Source organism: Tursiops truncatus, chromosome 3 (genome assembly GCF_011762595.2).
Source record: "Tursiops truncatus isolate mTurTru1 chromosome 3, mTurTru1.mat.Y, whole genome shotgun sequence".
NCBI classification, from domain to species: Eukaryota; Metazoa; Chordata; class Mammalia; order Artiodactyla; family Delphinidae; genus Tursiops; species Tursiops truncatus.
Window position 1 is genome coordinate 94,724,717 of NC_047036.1, and position 23,290 is coordinate 94,748,006.

General features: G+C 39.0%; 1 protein-coding gene across 1 annotated transcript in view; it reads left to right on the forward strand.

Annotated features, from left to right (window-relative positions):
- The window catches only part of LVRN (laeverin), an 80,576-nt gene that overhangs the window by 6,567 nt on the left and 50,719 nt on the right, over nucleotides 1–23,290 (forward strand). The window contains exons 2-3 of the mRNA XM_019940860.3: nucleotides 15,919–16,061; nucleotides 17,286–17,425. Of these exons, the coding sequence (XP_019796419.2) occupies nucleotides 15,919–16,061; nucleotides 17,286–17,425 (283 nt within the window). The remainder of the gene's footprint in view (nucleotides 1–15,918; nucleotides 16,062–17,285; nucleotides 17,426–23,290) is intronic.

The window sequence follows — 23,290 nt, forward strand, 5'->3', positions numbered from 1 at the left end:
TTCAGACGATACTACAAAGCTACAGTCATCAAGACAGTATGGTACTGGCACAAAAACAGAAATATAGATCAATGAAACAGGATAGAAAGCCCAGAGATAAACCCATGCACATATGGTCACCTTATCTTTGATAAAGGAGGCAAGAATATACAATGGAGAAAAGACAGCCTCTTCAATAAGTGGTGCTAGGAAAACTAGACAGCTACATGTAAAACAAGGAAATTAGAACACTTCCTAAAACCACACACAAAAATAAACTCAAAATGGATTAAAGACCTAAATGTAAGGCCAGACACTATAAAACTCTTACAGGAAAACATAGGCAGAACACTCTGTGACATAAATCACAGCAAGATCCTTATTGGCCCACCTCCTAGAGAAATGGAAATAAAAACAAAAATAAACAAATGGGACCTAATGAAACTTCAAAGTTTTTGCAAAGCAAAGGAAACCACAAGCAAGATGAAAAGACGGCCCTCAGAATGTGAGAAAACATTTGCAAACAAAGTAACTGACAAAGGATTAATCTCCAAAATATACAAGCTGCTCATGCAGCTCAATATCAGAAAAACAAACAACCCAATCCAAAAATGGGCAGAAGACATAAATAGACATTTCTCCAAAGAAGATACACAGATTGCCAACAAACACATGAAAGGATGCTCAACATCACTAATCATTAGAGAAATGGAAATCAAAACTACAGTGAGATATCACCTCACACCAGTCAGAATGGCCATCATCAAAAAATCTACAAACAATAAATGCTCGAGAGGGTGTGGAGAAAAGGGAACCCTCTTGCACTGTTGGTGGGAATATAAATTGATACAGCCACTATGGAGAACAGTATGGAGGTTCCCTAAAAAACTAAAAATAGAACTACCATATGACTCAGCAATCCCACTACATATCCCCTGAGAAAACCGTAGTTCAAAAAGAGACATGTACCACAATGTTCATTGCAGCACTATTTACAATAGCCAGGACATGGAAGCAACCTAAGTGTCCATCGACAGATGAATGGATAAAGAATATGTGGCACATATATACAATGGAATATTACTCAGCCATAAGAAGAAACAAAACTGAGTTATTTGTAGTGAGGTGGATGGACCTAGAGTCTGTCATACAGAGTGAAATAAGTCAGAAAGAGAAAAACAAATACCGTATGCTAACAAGTATATATGGAATCTTAAAAAGAAAAATCGTTCTGATGAGCATAGGGGCAGGACAGGAATAAAGACGCAGATGTAGAGAATGGACTTGAGGACCTGGGGAGGGGGGAAGGGTAAGCTGGGACGAAGTGAGAGAGTAGCATTAACATATATACACTACGAAATGTAAAATAGATAGCTAGTGGGAAGCAGCAGCATAGCACAGGGTGATCAGCTGTGCTTTGTGACCACCTAGAAGGGTGGGAGGGAGATGCAAGAGGGAGGGGATATGGGGATATATGTATACATATAGCTGATTCATTTTGTTATATAGCAGAAAGTAACACACCATTGTAAATCAATTATACTCCAGTAAAGTTGTTAAAAAAAAAATGACAGTACTAGAGGCACCTCTTTTTCTTATTGGCATAAGTCGATTGAGAGGGTTTAGACTGTGTTAAAAAAACAAAATTCAACTGAGTACATGTATTCAGTGATGCATAAATCAGGCAGCATCCCATCTAGCAAATAGAAAGGTGCTCCCAGGAGCTGTACAAAATGAAAGACTTTTATAGGCAGAAGGGGGCAGGACAAGGAATTCATACTAGCAAAGACTGATTGTTCAGGGCAAGGTCACCTTTCTTTAGGGGTGACTGTGGTCTATCAGACATATAACCTCACTAGTGCTGACTAGGTAATTCCAGGTTGAGTTGTTTAAGATTCCATTCCTGGGAGAAGGGGAAACTGTAATTAAGTATCAAGTCTCAGTTTGGTGATGTGGGGCATAGTACCAATGACTCCATTTTGGGCCTGTTGTCTTGTTTTTAACAAATGAGATCTTTTAAGTTCACTGTGAAGAAAACGTCTTCCCTTTGTTTGAAAAGTCTGAAGGTCAAATCTACATTAGAAATGGCAACCCTTGCTTAACCTTCTCATAGCACTTTTGAGAGAATGTGCCCTACACAGGCCATGCTCTGTACCAGTGACCTTCTCTCCATATTCCTGTTCCAGCTTTCTTATGATTACTATTTACATGATGTATCTTTTCTTAACTTTTACTTTTAATCTATATGTGTCTTGATAATAAAAGTGAATTTCTTATTGAAACATAGTGTTAGGTCTTACAGTCTGACAATCTCTGCCCTTTAGTTGGGGTGTTTAGACTATTTACATTTGATGTAGTTATTGAGTTGATTGGATTCAAATCTACCATCTTGCTATTTGCTCTCTATTGTCTAAACTGTTTTTTATTTTATTTTTCTCTTCTTTTGGATTGAGTAGTTTTTAATATTCCATTTAATATTAACTTGGCTAATTAGCTATGTCTTTTTGTGTGTGGTGAGGTGAGAAGGAGAGCAGGAGGATTGCTCTAAGGTTTACAATATGTGTCCCAACTTATCACAGACTACATTCAAATGGAACTATACCCACTTTACATATAATATATAAATCTTAGAAGAACATGTTTCTGTTTTCCCCCTCCTATCCTTTGTGCTACAGCTGCTACACATCTTACTTTTACATAGGTTATTAACCCTACCATATACTGTTATTGTTCTTCCTTTAAACAATTAATTACTTTAAGATAAATTTTTACAAGAGAAAAAATTTTTATTTACTTACATATATACCATCTCCAGGGCTCTTCATTCCTTTGTGTACATCTAAGTTTCCATGTTATATTATTTTCTTTCACCTGAAAGACTTTAACATTTCTTCAAGTTCAGGTCTACTGGTGATAAATTCTCAGTTTTTGTCTGTCTGAAAATTTTTATTTTTCCTTCATTTTTGAAAGATATTTTTGCTCAGTATAGAATTCTAGATTGGTGGGGTTTTGTTTTTAATTTCAGCAGTTTAAGGATGTTATTTCATTGACTTATGGCTTGAATAATTTCTGAAGAGAAGTCTAGGGATTTTAATTTTTGTTCCTCTGTATGAGATTTGCTCTTCTGTGATAATCATATGATTTTTCTTTTTTAATTTGTTACTATGGCAAATTATACTGATTGACTTTCTAATATTAAACTAAGTTTGCATTGCCATGATAAATTCTACTTGGTCTTGATGTATTATCCTTTTATATTTTGTTGCATTCAACTCACTAAAGTTTTGTTTATAATTTTTGCATCTATGTTCATGAGACATATAGACTTGTGGCTTTTTGTTTTGTTTTGCTTTGCTTTTTATCTTGCAATGTCTTTGTCTGGTTTTAGTATCAGAGTAACACTGGCTTCAAATAATAAATTTGGAGGTATTCCTTCTTTAATTTTCTGGAAATATTTATGTAGAATTAGTATTATTTCTTCCTTAAATGCTTGGTTGAGTTTCACCAATGAAGCCACCTGGGCTCGGAGCTTCTTTGTGAGATGGTTTTTAACTACAAAATAAGCTTCCTTAATAGATATAGGACTATTCAGGTTATCTATCTCTTTATGAGTGAGCTTTGGTAGTTTAAGTCTTTCAAGGAATTTGTCCATCTAATCAAAGTTGCCAAATTTATAAGTATAAAGTTGTTCGAAATATTCCTTTCCTCTTGTTATTTTAATATCTGTAGAATCTGTAGTGATGTCACCTGTTTCTTTCCTGATATTGGTCATTTGTGTCTTCTCTCTTTGGGGAGCTGGAGCCCTGGTTCTGTTACCACTCCTGTCCCTTACTAGTTGTCTAACCAGTTGCATAAACTCCCAGGGCTTCAGCTTTTACATCTGTAAATTAAGAGAGTGGAGCTCTGTAAAGTCTCTTCCACTTCTGATAGTCGATAATTTTGACCTGTCTGTCTAGAGATTTATCTACTTTATTAATCTTCTTGTAGAACCAGTTTTTTATTTCATACATTTCCTCTATTTTTCTGTTTTTTATTTCAATACTTCATGCATTAATCTTTATTATTTCCTTTTTTTGCTTTGGGCTTCATTTCCTTTTCTTATTCTGTTTTCTTAAGGTGGGTGCAAGGTCATTGATTTAAGATCTTCTTTCTCCTCCAATATAGGCATTTAATGCTATAAATTTTCCACTAACTACTGCTTTAGTGACATGCCACAGATGATGTTATGTTGCTTTTTCATTTTCATTCAGTTGAAAGTACTCTCTAATTTCCCTTTTGATTTCTTCTTTGACTCATGGGTTACTTAGAACTGTTCTATTTTGTTTCCAAATATTTGTGCATTTTCTCATTTTTTTAATTGAACCCCTGATATTATAAATTTTATGTTGCTGAATGCTGCATTTTGTTATATTGCTTTAACGAATGATGGCCTTTTTTTGAATAGGCACATAAATTTATGTGATCCTTTGATGATCCTTTTGATCCTTGTTTGATCTCTTGAGTCTTGTGTTTAAGCACTTTTAGAGTGGATCTAAAGTCGCCTTTACTCTAGGGCTACTTTAGTTCACTACGCAGGCATTACCCTTCTGGTCTCTGTTGAAAAATCCAAATATTCTGGAGATGTCTATACTCTGGTTTGTGGGAGCTTGAACAACTCCTAGCACTATGTGAACTCTGGGAATTGTTCAGCTTTCCCCTCCCTGGTAGCTGTTCTTTCCCTGACAGATTTTCTTTGCTTGACCTTCTGAAGTGCAGATTACTATTTGACCAAAGACTCGAGGGGGATTCTATGCAGATTTCTGGGTGTCTTTCTCTGCATACCTACTCCTCCTTTATAGTCTACCCTGCAAATTCTAGCTATCTAGGTCTCCGTGAGCATCCATCTCTGCCTCCTCAACTTAGTGGGACAACTGAACTCTGTTTCAGTTCTCCTTCCCTGTGCTGCAGTTTAGAAATCACTTCCAGATAGAAAGACAAGGTGATTGTAGAGTTTCACTTCTTTGTTTCTCTTCTCTTGGGAATCACAGTCCTGTGCGTCCTGTTATCCAATGTCTGAAATCAGTTGTTTCATATATTTCATCAGGTTTTTTAGTTGTTTTCAGCAGAAGGCTAATTCTAGCCTTTGCTGCTTCCTTATGCTGGAAATAGAAGTCTTATCATCTCTCGGTAATGCTATTAATTACGAAGTTAATCCTCAGTCATCTTCATGATATCTTACTCTAATTTTAGTATTTGTGACATTATATACATCAAGCAGGCAGTGCATGGAAAAGACCCTGGGCTTGGGAGCTGGAGCCCTGGTTCTGGTACCATCCCTACCACTTACTAGTTATCAAATCAGTTGCATAAATTTCCTGGGTGTCAGCTTCCCCATCTGTAAACTAAGATGGTGGAACTCTCCAAGGTCTCTTCCAATTTTGAAATTCAATGAAAGAGAGAATGTATGAGAGAGCAGACAACAGAAACAAGAAGAACTACAATCCTGCAGAATGTGGAACGAAAACCACATTCACAGAAAGATAGACAAAATGAAAAGGCAGAGGGCTATGTACCAGATGAAGAAACAAGATAAGACCACAGGGGCTTCCCTGGTGGTGCAATGGTTGAGAGTCCACCTGCCAATGCAGGGGACACGGGTTCATGCCCTGGTATGGGAGGATCCCACATGCCACGGAGCAGCTAGACCCGTGAGCCATGGCCGCTGAGCCTGTGCGTCTGGAGACTGTGCTCCACAATGGGAGAGGACACAACAGTGTCCTCTGCAAAAAAAGACTGCAAAAAAAAAAAAAAAAGATAAGACCCCAGAAAAACAATTAAATGAAATGGAGATAAGCAACCTTCCAGAAAAAGAATTCAGAGTAATGATAGTGAAGATGATCCAGGACCTTGGAAAAAGAATAGAGGCAAAGATCTAGAAGTTGCAAGAAATGTTTAACAAAGACCTAGAAGAATTAAAGAACAAACACCTAGAGAATTAAAGAACAAACAAACAGAGATGAACAATACAATAACTGAAATGAAAAATGCACTAGAAGGAATCAAAAGCAGAATAACTGAGGCAGAAGAACAGATAAGTGACCTGGAAGACAGAATGGTGGAATTCACTGCTGTGGAACAGAATAATGAAAAAAGAATGAAAAGAAATGAGGACAGCCTAAGAGACCTCTGGGACAATATTAAACATAACAACATTCACATTATAGGGGTCCCAGAAGGAGAAGAGAGAGAGAAAAGACGCAAGAAAATATTTGAAGAGATTATAGTTGAAAACTTCCCTAACATGGGAAAGGAAACAGCCACCCAAGTCTAGGAAAGGCAGAGAGTCCCAGGCAGGATAAACCCAAGGAGAAACACACTGAGACACATAGTAATCAAATTGACAAAAATTAAAGACAAAGAAAAATTATTAAAAGCAAAAGGGAAAAATAATGACAAATAACATACAAGGGAACTCCCATAAGGTTAACAGCTGATTTATCAGCAAAAACTTTACAAGCCAGATGGGACTGGCATGATACATTTAAAGTGATGACAAGGAAGAACCTTCAATCAAGATTACTCTACCTACCAAGGATCTCATTCAGACTTGATGGAGAAATCAGAAGCTTTACAGACAAGCAAAAGCTAAGAGAATTCAGCACCAGCAAACCAGCTGTACAACAAATGCTAAAGGAACTTCTCTAAGTGGGAAACACAAGAGAAGAAAAGGACCTAGAGAAACAAACCCAAAACAATTAAGAAAATGGTAATAGGAACATACATATCAATAATTACCTTAAATGTGAATGGATTAAATGCTCCAACCAAAAGACGTAGACTGGCTGAATGGACACAAAAACAAGACCCACATACATGCTGTCTACAAAAGAGCCACTTCAGACCTAGGGACACATACAGACTGAAACTGAGGGGATGGAAAAATATAGTCCATGCAAATAGAAATCAAAAGAAAGCTGGAGTAGCAATTCTCATATCAGATAAAATAGACTTTAAAGTAAAGACTATTACAAGAGACAAAGAAGGACACTACATAATGATCAAGGGATCAATCCAAGAAGAAGATATAACAATTATAAATATATATGCACCCAACATAGGAGCACCTTAATACATAAGGCAAATGCTAACAGCTGTAAAAGAGGAAATTGACAGTAACACAATAATAGCGGGGAATTTTAACACCTCACTTACGCCAATGGACAGAGTATCCAGACAGAAAATAAATAAGGAAACACGAGCTTTAAATAACACAATAGACAGATGGATTTAATTGACATTTGTAGGATATTCCATCCGAAAACAGCAGATTACACTTTCTTCTCAAGTGCACACAGAACATTCTCCAGGATAGATCATATCTTGGGTCACAAATCAAGCCTTGTTAAATTTAAGAAAATTGAAATCTTATCAAGCATCTTTTCAGACCACAACGCTATGAGATTAGAAATCAATTACAGGGAAAAAAATGTAAAAAACACAAACATGTGGAGGCTAAACAATATGTTACTAAATAACCGAGAGATCATTGAAGAAATCAAAGAGGAAATCAAAAAATACCTAGAGACAAATGATAATGAAAACACGATGACCCAAAACCTATGGGATGCAGCAAAAGCAGTTCTAAGAGGGAAGTTTATAGCAATACAATCCTACCCCAAGAAACAAGAAAAATCTCAAATAAAAAAATCTAACTTTACACCTAAATGAACTAGAGAAAGAGGAACAAACAAAACCCAAAGTTAGTAGAAGGAAAGAAATAATAAAGATCAGAGCAGAAATAAATGAAATAGAAACAAAACAATAACAAAGATCAATAAAACTAAATGTTTGTTCTTTGAGAAGATAAACAAAATTGATAAACCATTAGCCGGACTCATCAAGAAAAAGAGGGAGAGGACTCAAATCAATAGAATTAGAAATGAAAAAGGAAAAGTTACAACGGACACCGCAGAAATACAAAGCACCCAAAGAGACTACTACAAAAAACTCTATGCCAATAAAATGGACAACCTGGAAGAAATGGACAAATTCTTAGAAAGGTATAGCCTTCCAAGACTGAACCAGGAAGAAATAGAAAATATGAACAGACCAATCACAAGTAATGAAATTGAAACTGTGATTAAAAATCTTCCAACAAACAAAAGCCCAGGACCAGATGGCTTCACAGGTGAATTCTATGAAACATTTAGAGAAGAGCTAACACCCATCCTTCTCAAACTCTTCCAGAAAATTGCAGAGGAAGGAACACTCCCAAACTCATTCTATGAGGCCACCATCACCCTGATACCAAAACCAGACAAAGATACTACAAAAAAAGAAAATTACAGACCAATATCACTGATGAATATAGATGCAAAAATCCTCAATAAAATACTAGCAAACAAAATCCAACAACACATTAAAAGGATCATACCCCATGATCAAGTGGGATTTATCCTAGGGATGCAAGGATTCTTCAATATACACAAATCAGTTGATGTAATATACCATATTAACAAATTGAAGAATAAAAACCATATGATCATCTCAACAGATGCAGAAAAAGCTTTTGAAAAAATTCAACACCCATTTATGGTAAAAACTCTTCAGAAAGTGTGCATAGAGGGAACCTACCTCAACATAATAAAGGCCATATATGACAAACCCACTGCAAACATCATTCTCAATGGTGAAAAACTGAAAGCATTTCCTCTCAGATCAGGAACAAGACAAGGATATCCACTCTAGCCACTCTTATTCCACATAGTTATGGAAGTCCTAGCCACAGCAATCAGAGAAGAGAAAGAAATAAAAGGAATCCAAATTGGAAAAGAAGAAGTAAAACTGGCACTGTTTGCTGATGACATGATACTATATAGAGAGAATCCTAAAGTAGCCGCCAGAAAACTACTAGAACTTATCAATGAATTTGGTAAAGTTGCAGGATACAGAATTAATGCACAGAAATCTCTTGCATTCCTATACACTAACAGTGAAGGATCCGAAAGAGAAATTAAGGAAACAATCCCATTCACCATTGCAACAAAAAGAGTAAAATACGTAGGAATAAACCTACCTAAGGAGGTAAAGGACCTGTACTCAGAAAACTATAAGACACTGATGAAAGAAATCAACGATGATACAAACAGATAGAGAGTATACGATGTTCTTGAATTGGAAGACTCAATATTGTGAAAATGACTATACTACCCAAAGCAATCTACAGATTCAACGCAATCCCTATCAAATTACCAATGGCATTTTTTGCAGAACTAGAACAAAAAATCTTAAAATTTGTATGGAGACACAAAAGGCCCTGAATAGCAAAAGAAATCTTGAGGGGGAAAAAAAATGGAGCTGGAGAAATCAGACTCCCTGACTTCAGACTATACTACAAAGCTACAGTCATCAAGACAATATGGTACTGGCACCAAAACAGAAATATAAATCAATGGAATAGGATAGAAAGCCCAGAGATAAACCCACACATCTATGGTCAACTAGTCTATGACAAAGAAGGCAAGGATATACAATGGAGAAAAGACAGTCTCTTCAATAAGTGGTGCTGGGAAAACTGGACAGACACATGTAAAAGAATGAAATTTGAACACTTCCTAACACCATACACAAAAATAAACTCAAAATGGATTAAAGACCTAAATATAAGCCCGGACACTATAAAACTCTTAGAGTACAACATAGGCAGAACAGTCTTTGACATAAATCACAGCAAGATCTTTTTTGACCCACCTCCTAGAGTGATGGAAATAAAAATGAAAATAAACAAACGGGACCTAATAAAACTTAAAAGCTTTTGCACAGCAAAGGAAACCATAAACAAGACGAAAAGATAACCCTCAGAATGGGAGAGAATATTTGCAAAGGAAGCAACTGACAAAGGATTAGTCTCCAAAATGTACAAGCACCTCATGCAGCTCAATATCAAAAAAAACAAACAACCCAATCCAAAAATGGGCAGAAGACCTAAATAAACATTTCTCCAAAGAAGACATACAGATGGCCAAGAGGCACATGAAAAGCTGTTCAACATCACTAATTATTAGAGAAATGCAAATGAAAACTACAATGAGGCATCACCTCACACAAATTAGAATGAGCATCATCAGAATATTTACAAACAACAAATGCTGGAGAGGGTATGGAGAAAAGGAAACCCTCTTTCACTGTGGGTGGGAATGTAAATTAATACAGCCACTATGGAGAACAGTATGGACATTCCTTAAAAAGGTAAAAATAGAATTACCATATGATCCAGCAATCCCACTATTGGGCATATACCCAGAGAAAACCATAATTCAAAAAGACACATGCACCCCAATGTTCATTGCAGCACAATTTACAATAGCCAGGTCATGGAAGCAACCTAAATGCCCATCGACAGATGAATGGATAAAGAAGATGTGGTACATATATACAATGGAATATTACTCAGCCATAAAAAGGAGCAAAATTGGGTCATTTGCAGAGAAGTGGATGGACCTAGAGACTGTCATACAGAGTGAAGTAAGTCAGAAAGAGAAAAACAAATATCACATATTAACGCATATATGTGGAATCTAGAAAGATGAACCAGTTTGCAAGGCAGAAATAGAGACACAGATGTAGAGAACAAATGTATGGACACCAAGGGGGGAGAGTGGGGGGTCGTTGGTGGTGGTGGTGGGATGAATTGAGAGATTGGGATTGACGTATATACACTAACATGTATAAAACAGATAAGTAATAAGAACCTGCTGTGTAAAAACAAAATTAAATTAAAATAAAATAAAAACCAACCGAAATTTAAGAAAAAAAAGAGAGAGCGAATGTATGAATCCTATTCTTGTGCAGTATCCTTTAGGAATACTTGCATCTCTGATCACCCCATTTCCTTTTTAAAAGATAAGAAAAAATACGGTAGTATTTAGAGAAATGAAAATAGAAAAATCAAGAGGTGGGAGCGGCTTGTTAGTGTCAAATGCCTGAAGAAAATTAAGATCTTTATTTGGGACAAATTAAGGTGGAAAGAGCATGATCAAGGTCAATCATTTTGTGCAGGTGTCCAAAGAGTGAGCAGTGAATTTAAAAAGACTCCCTTCCAGTTGCTGTTTATGCAGGAAATCTGGCACAGTCCTCAGGGTATGACACACAAGAGAGAAATTTGAGTAATATTAGGAAAGAATTTAGAAGTCTCAAAACAAGGTCAGTGAACTCAAGTGCCAAGCACATGATATCGCTGGTGTCACAGAGAAAAGAGGTCAGTTCATTACCTTATAGAGCTGTTGAACCCACACATTTTATGTGGCTGAGCAGTTTTCTCTGGGAGATGGTTTGCTCATCAGAGGTTTAGATCCTGTATCTTTTGAAAACAAGTGTAACTAGCATATTGAAATACCACACCTCATAATTCAGTAAAAATGCAATCATTTTTCTCCCACTGTCCTTTTACAATTTAGTCTCTGGGATAATAGCTCTTGCTCCTGCATGTATACTCTAGCAACCCATAATTTCCTGCTAATTCTTAGGTAATAGATGATCTACGGTCACTAAGTTACAAACATTATCCAGATGCAAAAAACTTAGGAAATCCAGTCCTGGGTGATACTCAAAACTTTGAACTTAAGTTGCTGTTAAATCTCCCTTTTCCTCTCTCCAACCTCACTTCTCCGAGTTTGGGCTGACTTACGGATAGAAGCCTGCAGTGACATAGAGGGTAGTGGTCTTTCCATCTCTCTGCCTCCTATTTCTAGTCCTCCCCTTCCATCTTGAGCTGTTATTTAAACCCTACCAGGTCCAGTGGGACTAGTGGAGAGAGGGAGAGGCAACACACAGGGAAGCTCTTATTTGAACCAGTACTCTCATTGCTTGGTCTCACTCTGGTCTAGCAGATGCCTTTTTCCCTTGAGATGTCATTTTCTTGGACTCCTCAGAGCTTTCTCACTGTTTCTCTTTCTCCTACAATTCTCTTGTCCCTGAAGGTTGCTTCTCTTATTTCTCTGTTCTGATTGTCACTTGTAACTCCTTCCTCAGCCCCTAGACACACAGTAGTGCATCTCCAAGCTCCTCCAGGTGGCTCTATTGGACAGAATCTAAGATTCTGTCTCAGGGCCCACGGCTTTTCCAAGGAACACTCATACATCCCTTGCCTGGGACTGATGTGGGTCCCAAGGCAGCAGCACTCTCCTGGTTCTGGCTCCAAAACAGTCAGTATAGATTCCCACCTGATAGGAGTCCAACTCCAGCCAGTGTCAATTTCAGCTTTCTCAGGAGTGAATTGGGTACAGCCTCTAAGTCCCTCAGCCTTAGGAAACACTTCCACTGCTCTGTGAGGGATTTTCTCCCCCTGTCTCAGGTTTAGAGGGTGGCACCTCCTCCCAACTCCCTGGGTGCAGGAGGACATGGCAACATAATGTCCCTCCCCACCAAGGAATCTCTCCTCTGATCTCTTTTATCTACGTTCTCTGACCCTTCTTCTATGTCCTCGATGTAGCTGAGAAACCCAAGAGTGGCTTGAAGGTTCTTGAGGCCATTTACTTTCAAAATCTTCATAACATGGTCTGGCACCTTTGTTTGGAATTTTACATCTATTATGTTTTGTCGTCTGGTGGAAACTTCAGTTTTAAGATCATATTACACAAGTAATAAACAAACATGATTCACGGGCCAATCCAGTGGTGTAACGTCCGTCTTTACTAAACATTTTGATATCTGAGTGTTGTTACTGTGTTAAAAAAAAAATCAGGGCAGACAACTCTCTAAAGAGTCTTACTTAATCCTTGACCAGCTATGTTATTTAGCACTTCTTAACTAGAGCTGTAGGCGTATGGAGTTCATAAAATAATTTGGAATGAAATACTGTACTGAATGAATATTTTTTATGTGGTAGTAGATGGATCCCCAAGGGCATCACGTGTCTTGCCTGCTAAGACCTTTTCCAGCATAAGAAAGTGGTGAGTCCACCATTCTCTTGCTGTACAAGAGGGCAGGAAAGTGGCTTTGCAATAGCGAGCCACTAGGAGACAAATTCTCCCAAATGAACTCCCTCACCGGCTGACCACTCTAAACCCAGACTTCATAGGCACCATAATAACATGTTTCTGTGAGGTTTGAAGGGAGGAAGGATATCCTTACAGGGTTGCTTGAGTCCAAAGCAGAGAGAGAAGGGAAATAAATATCAGCCTTGGGTCCAGATGTGGCGTAACCAGATTGTGTGTGCTGCCGGCTGGCCCTGACCTTTGGAGTTAAGATTGAGAGCCAGAAAGGCTGTGTGTTGTAGGGATTTTTCCCTTTTTGTTTGCTTGTATAACACCAGGGAGGGAAATAGTTGAGTAAAAGCCAAGTGTTTCTTTCATTTCACTTCTCTGGAGACCTTAATCATGGAATTGGAAGGACTTGCTTGTTGCTTCATTTGTTAAAGCAGTGACTCCCTAAGCTGGTGTCTCCTCGCCTTTTTAAACCTGCACCTTTGGTGAGCATGAAAGTTTCCCACCTCCTCGAAGAGGCTGATTTTCTCCCTCCTCCCCACCTTGCCACCTCCTTGAGAGTCACATGCTTTGGGGAGTTATGGCAGCAGAGATGTCATCAAGCTGTACTTTCTATAGTTTCCATTACAAAAACAACAGGCATGTGTTGGCTTTCCAAATATATAAGCATGTATTATATACTTGAATGCACTTTTTCACTTTACATTGCACTTTTCATGCTAACAGATCACCGTTTGTACAAAGTGTCCCTGCGATTTCAGGAGGCTCACAGATCTGCTGAAGGCCAGGTATGAAAACTCCCAAGGGGACTATTTCTCTTCATCCTAGATGACTCAGTCATGGCCACCTCAAGGGCTCTTTTCTCCATCCTGTTGGAGCCTTTATCTCTGTTGGAATCAGTTTTAGAGCTCTAAGTGGACTTAGAGATCATCTAGTCCCATCCTGCATTTTATAGAAATGGATGTCCAAAGAGTTTAAGCAACTTTCCCAAAGTTACACCACTATGTTTACACTGCAGATCCTGAGCAACTACTCAGGTTGCTGAGTTCCCTGCTCATCTTTCTTTTCACTGTATTGTCAATTGCTTGAATCTTCTGTACTTTATCCCATCCCTTTAAAAGATACCAACCAATACTACAAAACAAACAAATGCCAAGGTGGCAAACTCTGCAAAATACTTCATGTTCTTCTGTATATACTAACATCAAGCTTCCTTTACTTTATAGTGCCTCCACGGCTGAGAAAATACTTATTTGCCATGAACCCATATTTTAGCCAAGTATTTTAAATGATACAGAAGAAAAAATACATAACCCCTAATTTCTCATAGTTTAAAATCAATTGGGGAGACAAATGTGGTTCATATTCAGCTTGTGGTCACCTGTGATCTCTGGAAACTTTTTTTTTTTTACAATGTTGTGTTTAATTTCTGCTGTACAGCAAAGTGATGGAAGCTTTTTAAATGCATTTGTAATTTCCAACCCTCCACCCTTACTCTGTAACTTATTCTTCCTTGAATTCTTCTGTAGTTCATCTATATCAAGAATAATCTGTGAGATTGGAAGGAATATAGGCGAATTCACAGGTCATTTATTGCTACATGTAGTTACTAATAATATAAAAGCTCATCCAGCGATGAAACATAGCTAGTGTCATTTTTTTCTAGATGGGGAAACGGGCTCAGCAAGACTACGTGACTAGTTCAGGGTTGCTCAGCCAGCGGTGGATGGAGCAGAGTCTTGCAGCCAAAGTGGCTGCTTGTCAGAGCCCACAAGCCCCCTTTCAGCCAAGAAAGCAAGAGTAGAATAAAGTAGGGAAAAGCCAATAAAGCAAAATACGCTTGTTGAAAATTACGGTTTTGTCACAGTGAGGTTTTGAGCACATCAAACTAGCTGACTGTGAAACGCTTTTGAACATGCCTCCTGTTGTGTGTGCTCTTCCTAAAGCTGTGTGAAGTTTTATGTGAGCAGGGCCCTTATCATGGTGGAGGAGGGATTTACAGAGGTGAATAATGGATAGACAGTGCTCTCAAGATATCTGTGTTGAATTATCCTTTTATTTATCTAAGGACTGGGCCTGAGCTGGGGTAAATGCATGAGAGACATTAAGTCTCAGCACCTTCGGAGAAAAAAAGGAATTTATCATCCACAATTGTCATCTAAAAGCAGTTCCCAGGTCACAGAGTCTTGGAAAATGGGATAATGAGACTGCAGGTTTCTTTGGAGGAGAAAGTTGTTTGATAGGACCCATGCTCTTGTCAGACTCAGGCAGTGTTTACAGAGGATGAACCTGGAAATCTTGTTTGCTCAGGGTACTCTTGTCCCTAAGCTTTTCCCTATAAATCACCAGTGCATTGTGGGATCGTGTCACCTTTTGTATTTTTCCTTGGAGATGGAGGAAGGAGCAGTAGGGATTCAATAAATCCATCCACATGTAAATGAAAATTGTTTTGTTCAGTTGGGATGTGTCCATATTGTTTAGCCCCAAGGATATGCAAAATAAAACTTTTTAAAGTTTTCAACCAGGAAAAAGAGGAACATGTGAGAAAAAGATAAAAAACATACATTCTTCTTTTGACTTGCTCTTTGATGGAGGATGAAAGCAATAGCCCATCCCCAAAGAAGTAATCCTAGTTTTAAAAAATCCTTGGTTCTCAAAAGCCTGGCATTGCATGTTTGTTATATTTGTTCCTATTTTGTTTGTAAACAGTTTTAAAGGCATATGATGTAATGAAGTAAATGTTATTTTGCAGTTGAAAATTAAAGAGTTCTTTTGTATTTTAGGTCTTACAGGAATTCTCAGGGACAGTGAGGACTGGAGTGTGTTTGTATTATGGGGAGGGCAGTGAGGAAGATGAGGGGAAAACATTACAGCTCCTTCCTGAAGATAATTATAAGCCATAATCCCTCAATATATATATTTTTTTGCTTCCTCTGGTTTGAAATAAAAATAGATTTTTCCCAAAAATGTATTTCAGGGCCCTCTTAGCATCTCAGATGGAACCAACATTTGCCAGGAATGTTTTCCCTTGTTTTGATGAGCCAGCTCTGAAGGCAACTTTTAATATTACAGTTATTCATCATCCAAGTTATGTGGCCCTTTCCAACATGCCAAAGCTAGGTAAGTAATGTTTCCTATCGTTGTAAATGTATACATGTACATATATGTATATGTGTATCTATATATATATAATATAATTATATATACACATATACATATGTATATATAATGTTATATATTATATGTTTAATTATATATTTGTATTTATATGTTTTTATATGAATTATATATGTGTATATATATTTAACTCTGTAATAGATTTTATATCAGTAGATTTTCTGGTCAATGTGTTGAGAGTGTGTTATGATTGTAGTATATTATAACCAGGGGGGGCAGTCACATGGGATATGCATCAGCACCCACATCTTGGTGATGGTAAATCCTGATTGTTTGTATTAGGAGCTGAGGACACTACACTGTTCTCATACATTGGCAGCCTGTCTGCCCGTTAATTTGGGCTTCAACTATTGATCATTAGTGATAACAAGCTAGTGAACTTGGTCTGAATCTGGTACATAGATGTGGGTTTGGTTTGGTTTGGTTTTTTTGTTTTGTTTTTGGCTCACAGTAGTTTTTTCTTTTGATTGAATTGGCATCCAATTTCTTTTAATTCAGAGATTCCTCATAAAAATAAAAATTCTTACTTTTTTTTTTGAAACTCAGAACATCTTACAACACTGGCCCTGCACTTCCAAGGTGCCAGTGATAGTTGCCGCTGAGAAGGGGCTACCTCCTTCAGACCAAGCCCCTGCCCCTGCCTGCCATGGTCCCCACCACTCGCTGTTAGTGTAAACCAGCCCGTTCACATCAAGTACCCGGCGCTCACAGGCGTTTGAGTTTGTGATTTCAGGTTTAAAACCCACAGTGTGACTCCACTGAAGACCTGCCCGAAACCTGAGAATGGCAGAATTGTACCTTGTTGACCTACTATGGGCCTGGGAAACTCTAGATTAAGGGCTGAGAGAGATGGGCTGGACTAGGAAACAGTCGTGAATGGGAAAGAGAGGAGGTAGCTCATGGGTCTAGTTTACAGTGCCCGTAGATTTGCCCTCCATCCAGACCGTGTCATTCAAAGTGCTAATTCAGGACCGAGATACTGTCCTTAGGCCTTCCTAATATGTTTTTGATAGCTTGGGGGTAGACAAGTCCAAACTGCTGCACTCTGGGGAGGAGCTGGGAAGAAATAGCTGAGTGACAGTCGACTTGATGAATTATTTCAAAGGTAGATAATTGTGCTTATTATTGCTTATTTACAGTGATTTGGACTAAAATCAATTTCTCTAGGTCAGTCTGAGAAAGAAGACGTGAATGGAAGCAAGTGGACTGTTACTACCTTTCACACCACGCCCCATATGCCCACTTATCTAGCCGCCTTTGCTATCTGTGACTACGAGCATGTCAGCAGGACTGAAAGGGGCAAGGAGGTGAGTGACGGAGACCCTCCAGGTAAGGGGATATTTGTACTGGCCGCGGGCTGCTCAGGCACTCCTGCATCAGGGGCTATGCCTACAGACCCCACCGTCCCCTCCTGGTTCTCCCTCTGATCTCCCCCAAGCCCTGTTACCACTCTCAGCGCGGAGTTGCAGAACGGGATGCAACGGTTCCCACTGCGGTTCTGCGGACGGGTTTCTATGGAAAGCCTGCTCATTAAGCCCACTCGAGGCAGGTTCTGAGCCCCCCCACTTCCCAGGCTTTCGCTGCCTTTCAGAGTACAGGAGAGAACAGGGAAAGCGGGCACACTAGCATCTGGAAGCTCAGGTTTACCTGTTGTTGGCTTCGCCTACATGCTACTGCAGCCTTGAAGCCAGGGTGCTGCCCAAAATGTCTAGCAGCCACTATGACACAGACACCAAACAACCCAAACTGACACCAGCTGGGATAGCTGCTCTGGCTGAAACGCTGCAGGCAGGTTAAGCGTCATCCCTATCAAGGAGCAGGTCCGCTGGGCTCCTCACCTCTGGGGCATGAACACTTCCCTAGAGTTGTGTAAATAGGTGCTCCATCCTGAAACACCCAGTTTTTCACCCAATTATACTCTCTTTACGTAATAATCCTTTAGAGAAATATCAAGGTTATTGTAGCAGTACTTTATAGACTGGTTCACTCCCTACGCTAGAGTGTGGAGGTAAGTAGGGCCAGTGCCTCAGGCCCAGTTTTTCCTAGTCAGATCGACTTCACCGGGCTGAGGAGAGTCAGGCCCTACAGCAGGTGGAGGCTCTCTCCTGGGCCCGTGAACTTCCAGGCTTGTGCCACTGACTTGTGGAGGCAAGGAAGCTGTGGACGAGCCAAGTCTGTCACCAGGGGGAGAATCGTTCAAAGCCCCTCCTCCTAAGGATGAATTAATAATACCGTGTTAGATGCAAACAACAAGTCATTTTCCTCAGCTGTTGGATCCAGCCTGATTTCCCTTATTGAACAATCATTGGTCAGATGCTTCATATTCACAGATACAACATGAGCCAAGTCAGATGTTCATGGCATATATTGATAAATCTACTCAGGCATGAGGTGGAAGCCCATGGTTTGTACCTGGCATGAAGGAGTGGGCCCAGAGCTCACGCGTGACCCAAGGTGACTGTCAGCATCCTCATCTCCAGTGGCTTGTTGCTCTCAATGCTGCTGCACAGTGAATAATTCTTATAAAGGATCATACCTGTTTCTTCACGAAAGATCACCCTGGAAAGAAAGCCAGCTGCGACAGAAAGCAAAGAGGAAATGGAACATGCCTAAGAAAGTCATGGTCTTAGCCAGAAACTTGAAATTTGGGATGAGTTTATCAGTGGAATGTTGCACTTGGCTCTGGCTCAGCTCTGGGAAGTGAAGGAGTCCATCATATACTCTACAGGGAACCAGACTGTACTCTTGGAATAGCATCCAGACTCGACAAAGATGACTCATTAAGTAAGAGATAAAAATTTAGTGAAGTTGAAAATGCGGTTCATGCGTGGCATGAGGATAAACATAAGACACGGATAACTAAGGTTGGAAATAACATATTTTGAGTAGAATCTATCACACGTGGACATGTGTAAAGATATTCTGCTCTTAGATGCTGAGGTCTGCTGTGTCTAAGGAGGGCCACAAGGACACGCTGGTGGGCTAGGTGTGACTTTGAAGGAACCTTATGGCTGCGTTCCCAAAATGTTCTGCACCTGTTTGTGATCCTAGCTGCCCTGCCTCTTCCCCCACAGCTCGGAATCATCGTTTGCCTCCCTTTTGGCTTAAAGAGTGGTTGTTTACGGGAGGAGCTTTGTAACCTGGAAATTTACATGCAAACATTAGTTGTTAACTGCCTCTTTTCCTCCCATAACTGCCTTTTTTCCTCCCAAGACTACAGTTAATTTGCACACATTATCCTGAACGTGGGGAAAGGCGACTGTTATTTCCACTCAGTAGCGTGGGCTCTGGTTTAGATGTCTTCCTGGCCTTGCCGTGGAGGTGAGAGCTTGAGAAGGGGCAGGTACGGGTAGCGGTAGCGTTAGGGGCAGGGTGGAGTCCTGGGCCCCTCTTTCGCAGGATAATGGGGCCTGGCGGGGAGGAGGCTGCAAGGAAGGAGGGGCTCCAGGCAGGAGGCTTCCAAAACAGGTGGCTGCATTTTGTGAAAGGGGAGCGTTCCTGAAGCCCTCAGGTAATTCAAAAGTCACTTGATTCAAGACAAATTCTCCAGCAGAAGTAAAAGCCAAGTCAGATAAACGTGGTCGTGGAGGGCAGCAATCTGAAGATATTGTTGTGTTGCTTTTCGTTTTCTTTGCATTTTCTTTACTGTTTTGCAGAGAGCTCTTTCTCAAATTAACTGTATTCACGTCAGTATAATTATCTAATTCCCTCCTCGCTAACTTTCATTCTAGGGTTATAAGTTTCATATGTGTTTTTTAGCTAAAACTAACAACTCTATTTAAAAGTGCTCAGGTGGTATTGGGGATACCATGACTTCATATTAAAATACCAATGAATGTTAAAACAACATCACATTAGTCACCAAAGTCACACAAACAAGTTCAGATGCCCAAACGACAGCACTGTTGTGTTAAAATAACAAAACACGGCAGGGATTTCTTTTCAGGTACTAATGAGGAAGTGTCATAAACAGAATATAATTCACTTGTTTCAACAACTATGAAGTCATAAGACTTTTGATGCACTTTTTAAAATTAAGGAAATTAACCTTATTTCAAATTTGGAAAATAAGATGGGACTATTAATGTGTTCTTTAACAAACCATTTTAAATTTGCATGATTCAAATTTGCTTAATATGTTCTATACTGTTTAACCCCTATTAACTGCCCAATTCTGGTTTGAATCGTTGGAAATATGTCCTGAAAAGGGAAGCAAGGATCCAAGGGACTCTTTGTCTATTCCAGCATAGAATAGACATTTTCTGTGGGGGTAGATACCATTCCCAGGATTTTTTTTTTTTTTTTTACATCTTTATTGGAGTATAATTGCTTTACAATGGTGTGTTAGTTTCTGCTTTATAACAAAGTGAATCAGTTATACATATACATATGTTTCCATATCTCTTCCCTCTTGCGTCTCCCTCCCTCCCACCCTCCCTATCCCACCCCTCCAGGCGGTCACAAACAACCGAGCTGATCTCCCTGAGCTATGCGGCTGCTTCCCACTAGCTATCTACCTTACATTTGGTAGTGTATATATGTCCATGCCACTCTCTCACTTCCTCACAGCTTACCATTCCCCCTCCCCATATCCTCAAGTCCATTCTCTAGTAGGTCTGTGTCTTTATTCCTGTCTTACCCCTAGGTTCTTCATGACATTTTTTTTTTCTTAAATTCCATTTATATGTGTTAGCATACGGTATTTGTCTTTCTCTTTCTGACTTACTTCACTCTGTATGACAGACTCTAGGTCTATCCACCTCATTACAAATAGCTCAGTTTCATTTCTTTTTATGGCTGAGTAATATTCCATTGTATATATGTGCCACATCTTCTTTATCCATTCATCCGATGATGGACACTTAGGTTGTTTCCATCTCCGGGCTATTTTAAATAGAGCTGTAATGAACATTTTGGTAATGACTCTTTTTGAATTTTGGTTTTCTCAGGGTATATGCCCAGTAGTGGGATTACTGGGTCATATGGTAGTTCTATTTCTAGTTTTTTAAGGAACCTCCATACTGTTCTCCATAGTGGCTGTACCAATTCACATTCCCACTAGCAGTGCAAGAGTGTTCCCTTTTCTCCACACCCTCTCCAGCATTTATTGTTTCTAGATTTTTTGATGATGGCCATTCTGACTGGTGTGAGATGATATCTCACTGTAGTTTTGATTTGCATTTCTCTAATGATTAATGATGTTGAGCATTCTTTCATGTGTTTGCTGGCAGTCTGTCTATCTTCTTTGGAGAAATGTCTATTTAGGTCTTCTGCCCATTTTTGGATTGGGTTGTTTGTTTTTTTGTTATTGAGCTGCATGAGCTGCTTATAAATTTTGGAGATTAATCCTTTGTCAGTTGCTTCATTTGCAAATATTTTCTCCCATTCTGAGGGTTGTCTTTTCATCTTGTTTATGGTTTCCTTTGCTGTGCAAAAGCTTTGAAGTTTCATTAGGTCCCATTTGTTTATTTTTGTTTTTATTTCCATTTCTCTAGGAGGTGGGACAAAAAGGATCTTGCTGTGATTTATGTCATAGAGTGTTCTGCCTATGTTTTCCTCTAAGAGTTTTATAGTTTCTGGCCTTACATTTAAGTCTTTAATCCATTTTGAGCTTATTTTTGTGTATGGTGTTAGGGAGTGATCTAATCTCATACTTTTACATGTACCTGTCCAGTTTTCCCAGCACCACTTATTGAAGAGGCTGTCCTTTCTCCACTGTACATTCCTGCCTGCTTTATCAAAGATAAGGTGACCATATGTGTGTGGGTTTATCTCTGGGCTTTCTATCCCGTTCCATTGATCTATTTTTCTGTTTTTGTGCCAGTACCATACTGTCTTGATGACTGTAGCTTTGTAGTATAGTCTGAAGTCAGGGAGCCTGATTACTCCAGCTCCGTTTTTCGTTCTCAAGATTGCTTTGGCTATTCAGGGCCTTTTGTGTTTCCATACAAATTGTGACATTTTTTGTTCTAGTTCTGTGAAAAATGCCAGTGGTAGTTTGATAGGGATGGCGTTGAATCTGTAGATTGCTTTGGGCAATAGAGTCATTTTCACAATGTTGATTCTTACGATCCAAGAACATGGTATATCTCTCCATCTATTTGTATCATCTTTAATTTCTTTCATCAGTGTCTTATAATTTTCTGCATACAGGTCTTTTGTCTCCTTAGGTAGGTTTATTCCTAGATATTTTATTCTTTTTGTTGCAGTGGTAAATGGGAGTGTTTTCTTGATTTCACTTTCAGATTTTTCATCATTAGTGTATAGGAATGCCAGAGATTTCTGTGCATTAATTTTGTATCCTGCCACTTTACCAAATTCATAGATTAGCTCTAGTAGTTTTCTGGTAGCATCTTTAGGATTCTCTATGTATAATATCATGTCATCTGCAAACAGTGACAGCTTTCCTTCTTCTTTTCCGATTTGGATTCCTTTTATTTCCTTTTCTTCTTTGATTGCTGTGGCTAAAACTTCCAAAACTATGTTGAATAATAGTGGTGAGAGTGGGCAACTTTGTCTTGCTCCTGATCTTAGTGGAAATGCTTTCAGTTTTTCACCGTTGAGGACGATGTTGGCTGTGGGTTTGTCATATATGGCCTTTATTATGTTGAGGAAAGTTCCCTCTATGCCTACTTTCTGCAGGGTTTTTATCATAAATCAGTGTTGAATTTTTTCAAAAGCTTTTTCTGCATCTATTGAGATGATCATATGGTTTTTCTCCTTCAATCTGTTAATATGGTGTATCACATTGATTGATTTGCATATATTGAAGAATCCTTACATTCCTGGAATAAACCCCACTTGATCATGGTGTATGATCCTTTTAATGTGCTGTTGGATTCTGTTTGCTAGTATTTTGTTGAGGATATTTGCATCTATGTTCATCAGTGATATTGGCCTGTAGTTTTCTTTCTTTGTGACATCCTTGTCTGGTTTTGGTATCAAGGTGATGGTGGCCTCGTAGAATGAGTTTGGGAGTGTTACTCCCTCTGCTATATTTTGGAAGAGTTTGAGAAGGATAGGTGTTAGCTCTTCTCTAAATGTTTGATAGAATTCGCCTGTGGAGCCATCTGGTCCTGGGCTTTTGTTTGTTGGAAGATTTTGAATCACAGTTTCAATTTCAGTGCTTGTGATTGGTCTGTTCATATTTTCTATTTCTTCCTGATTCAGTC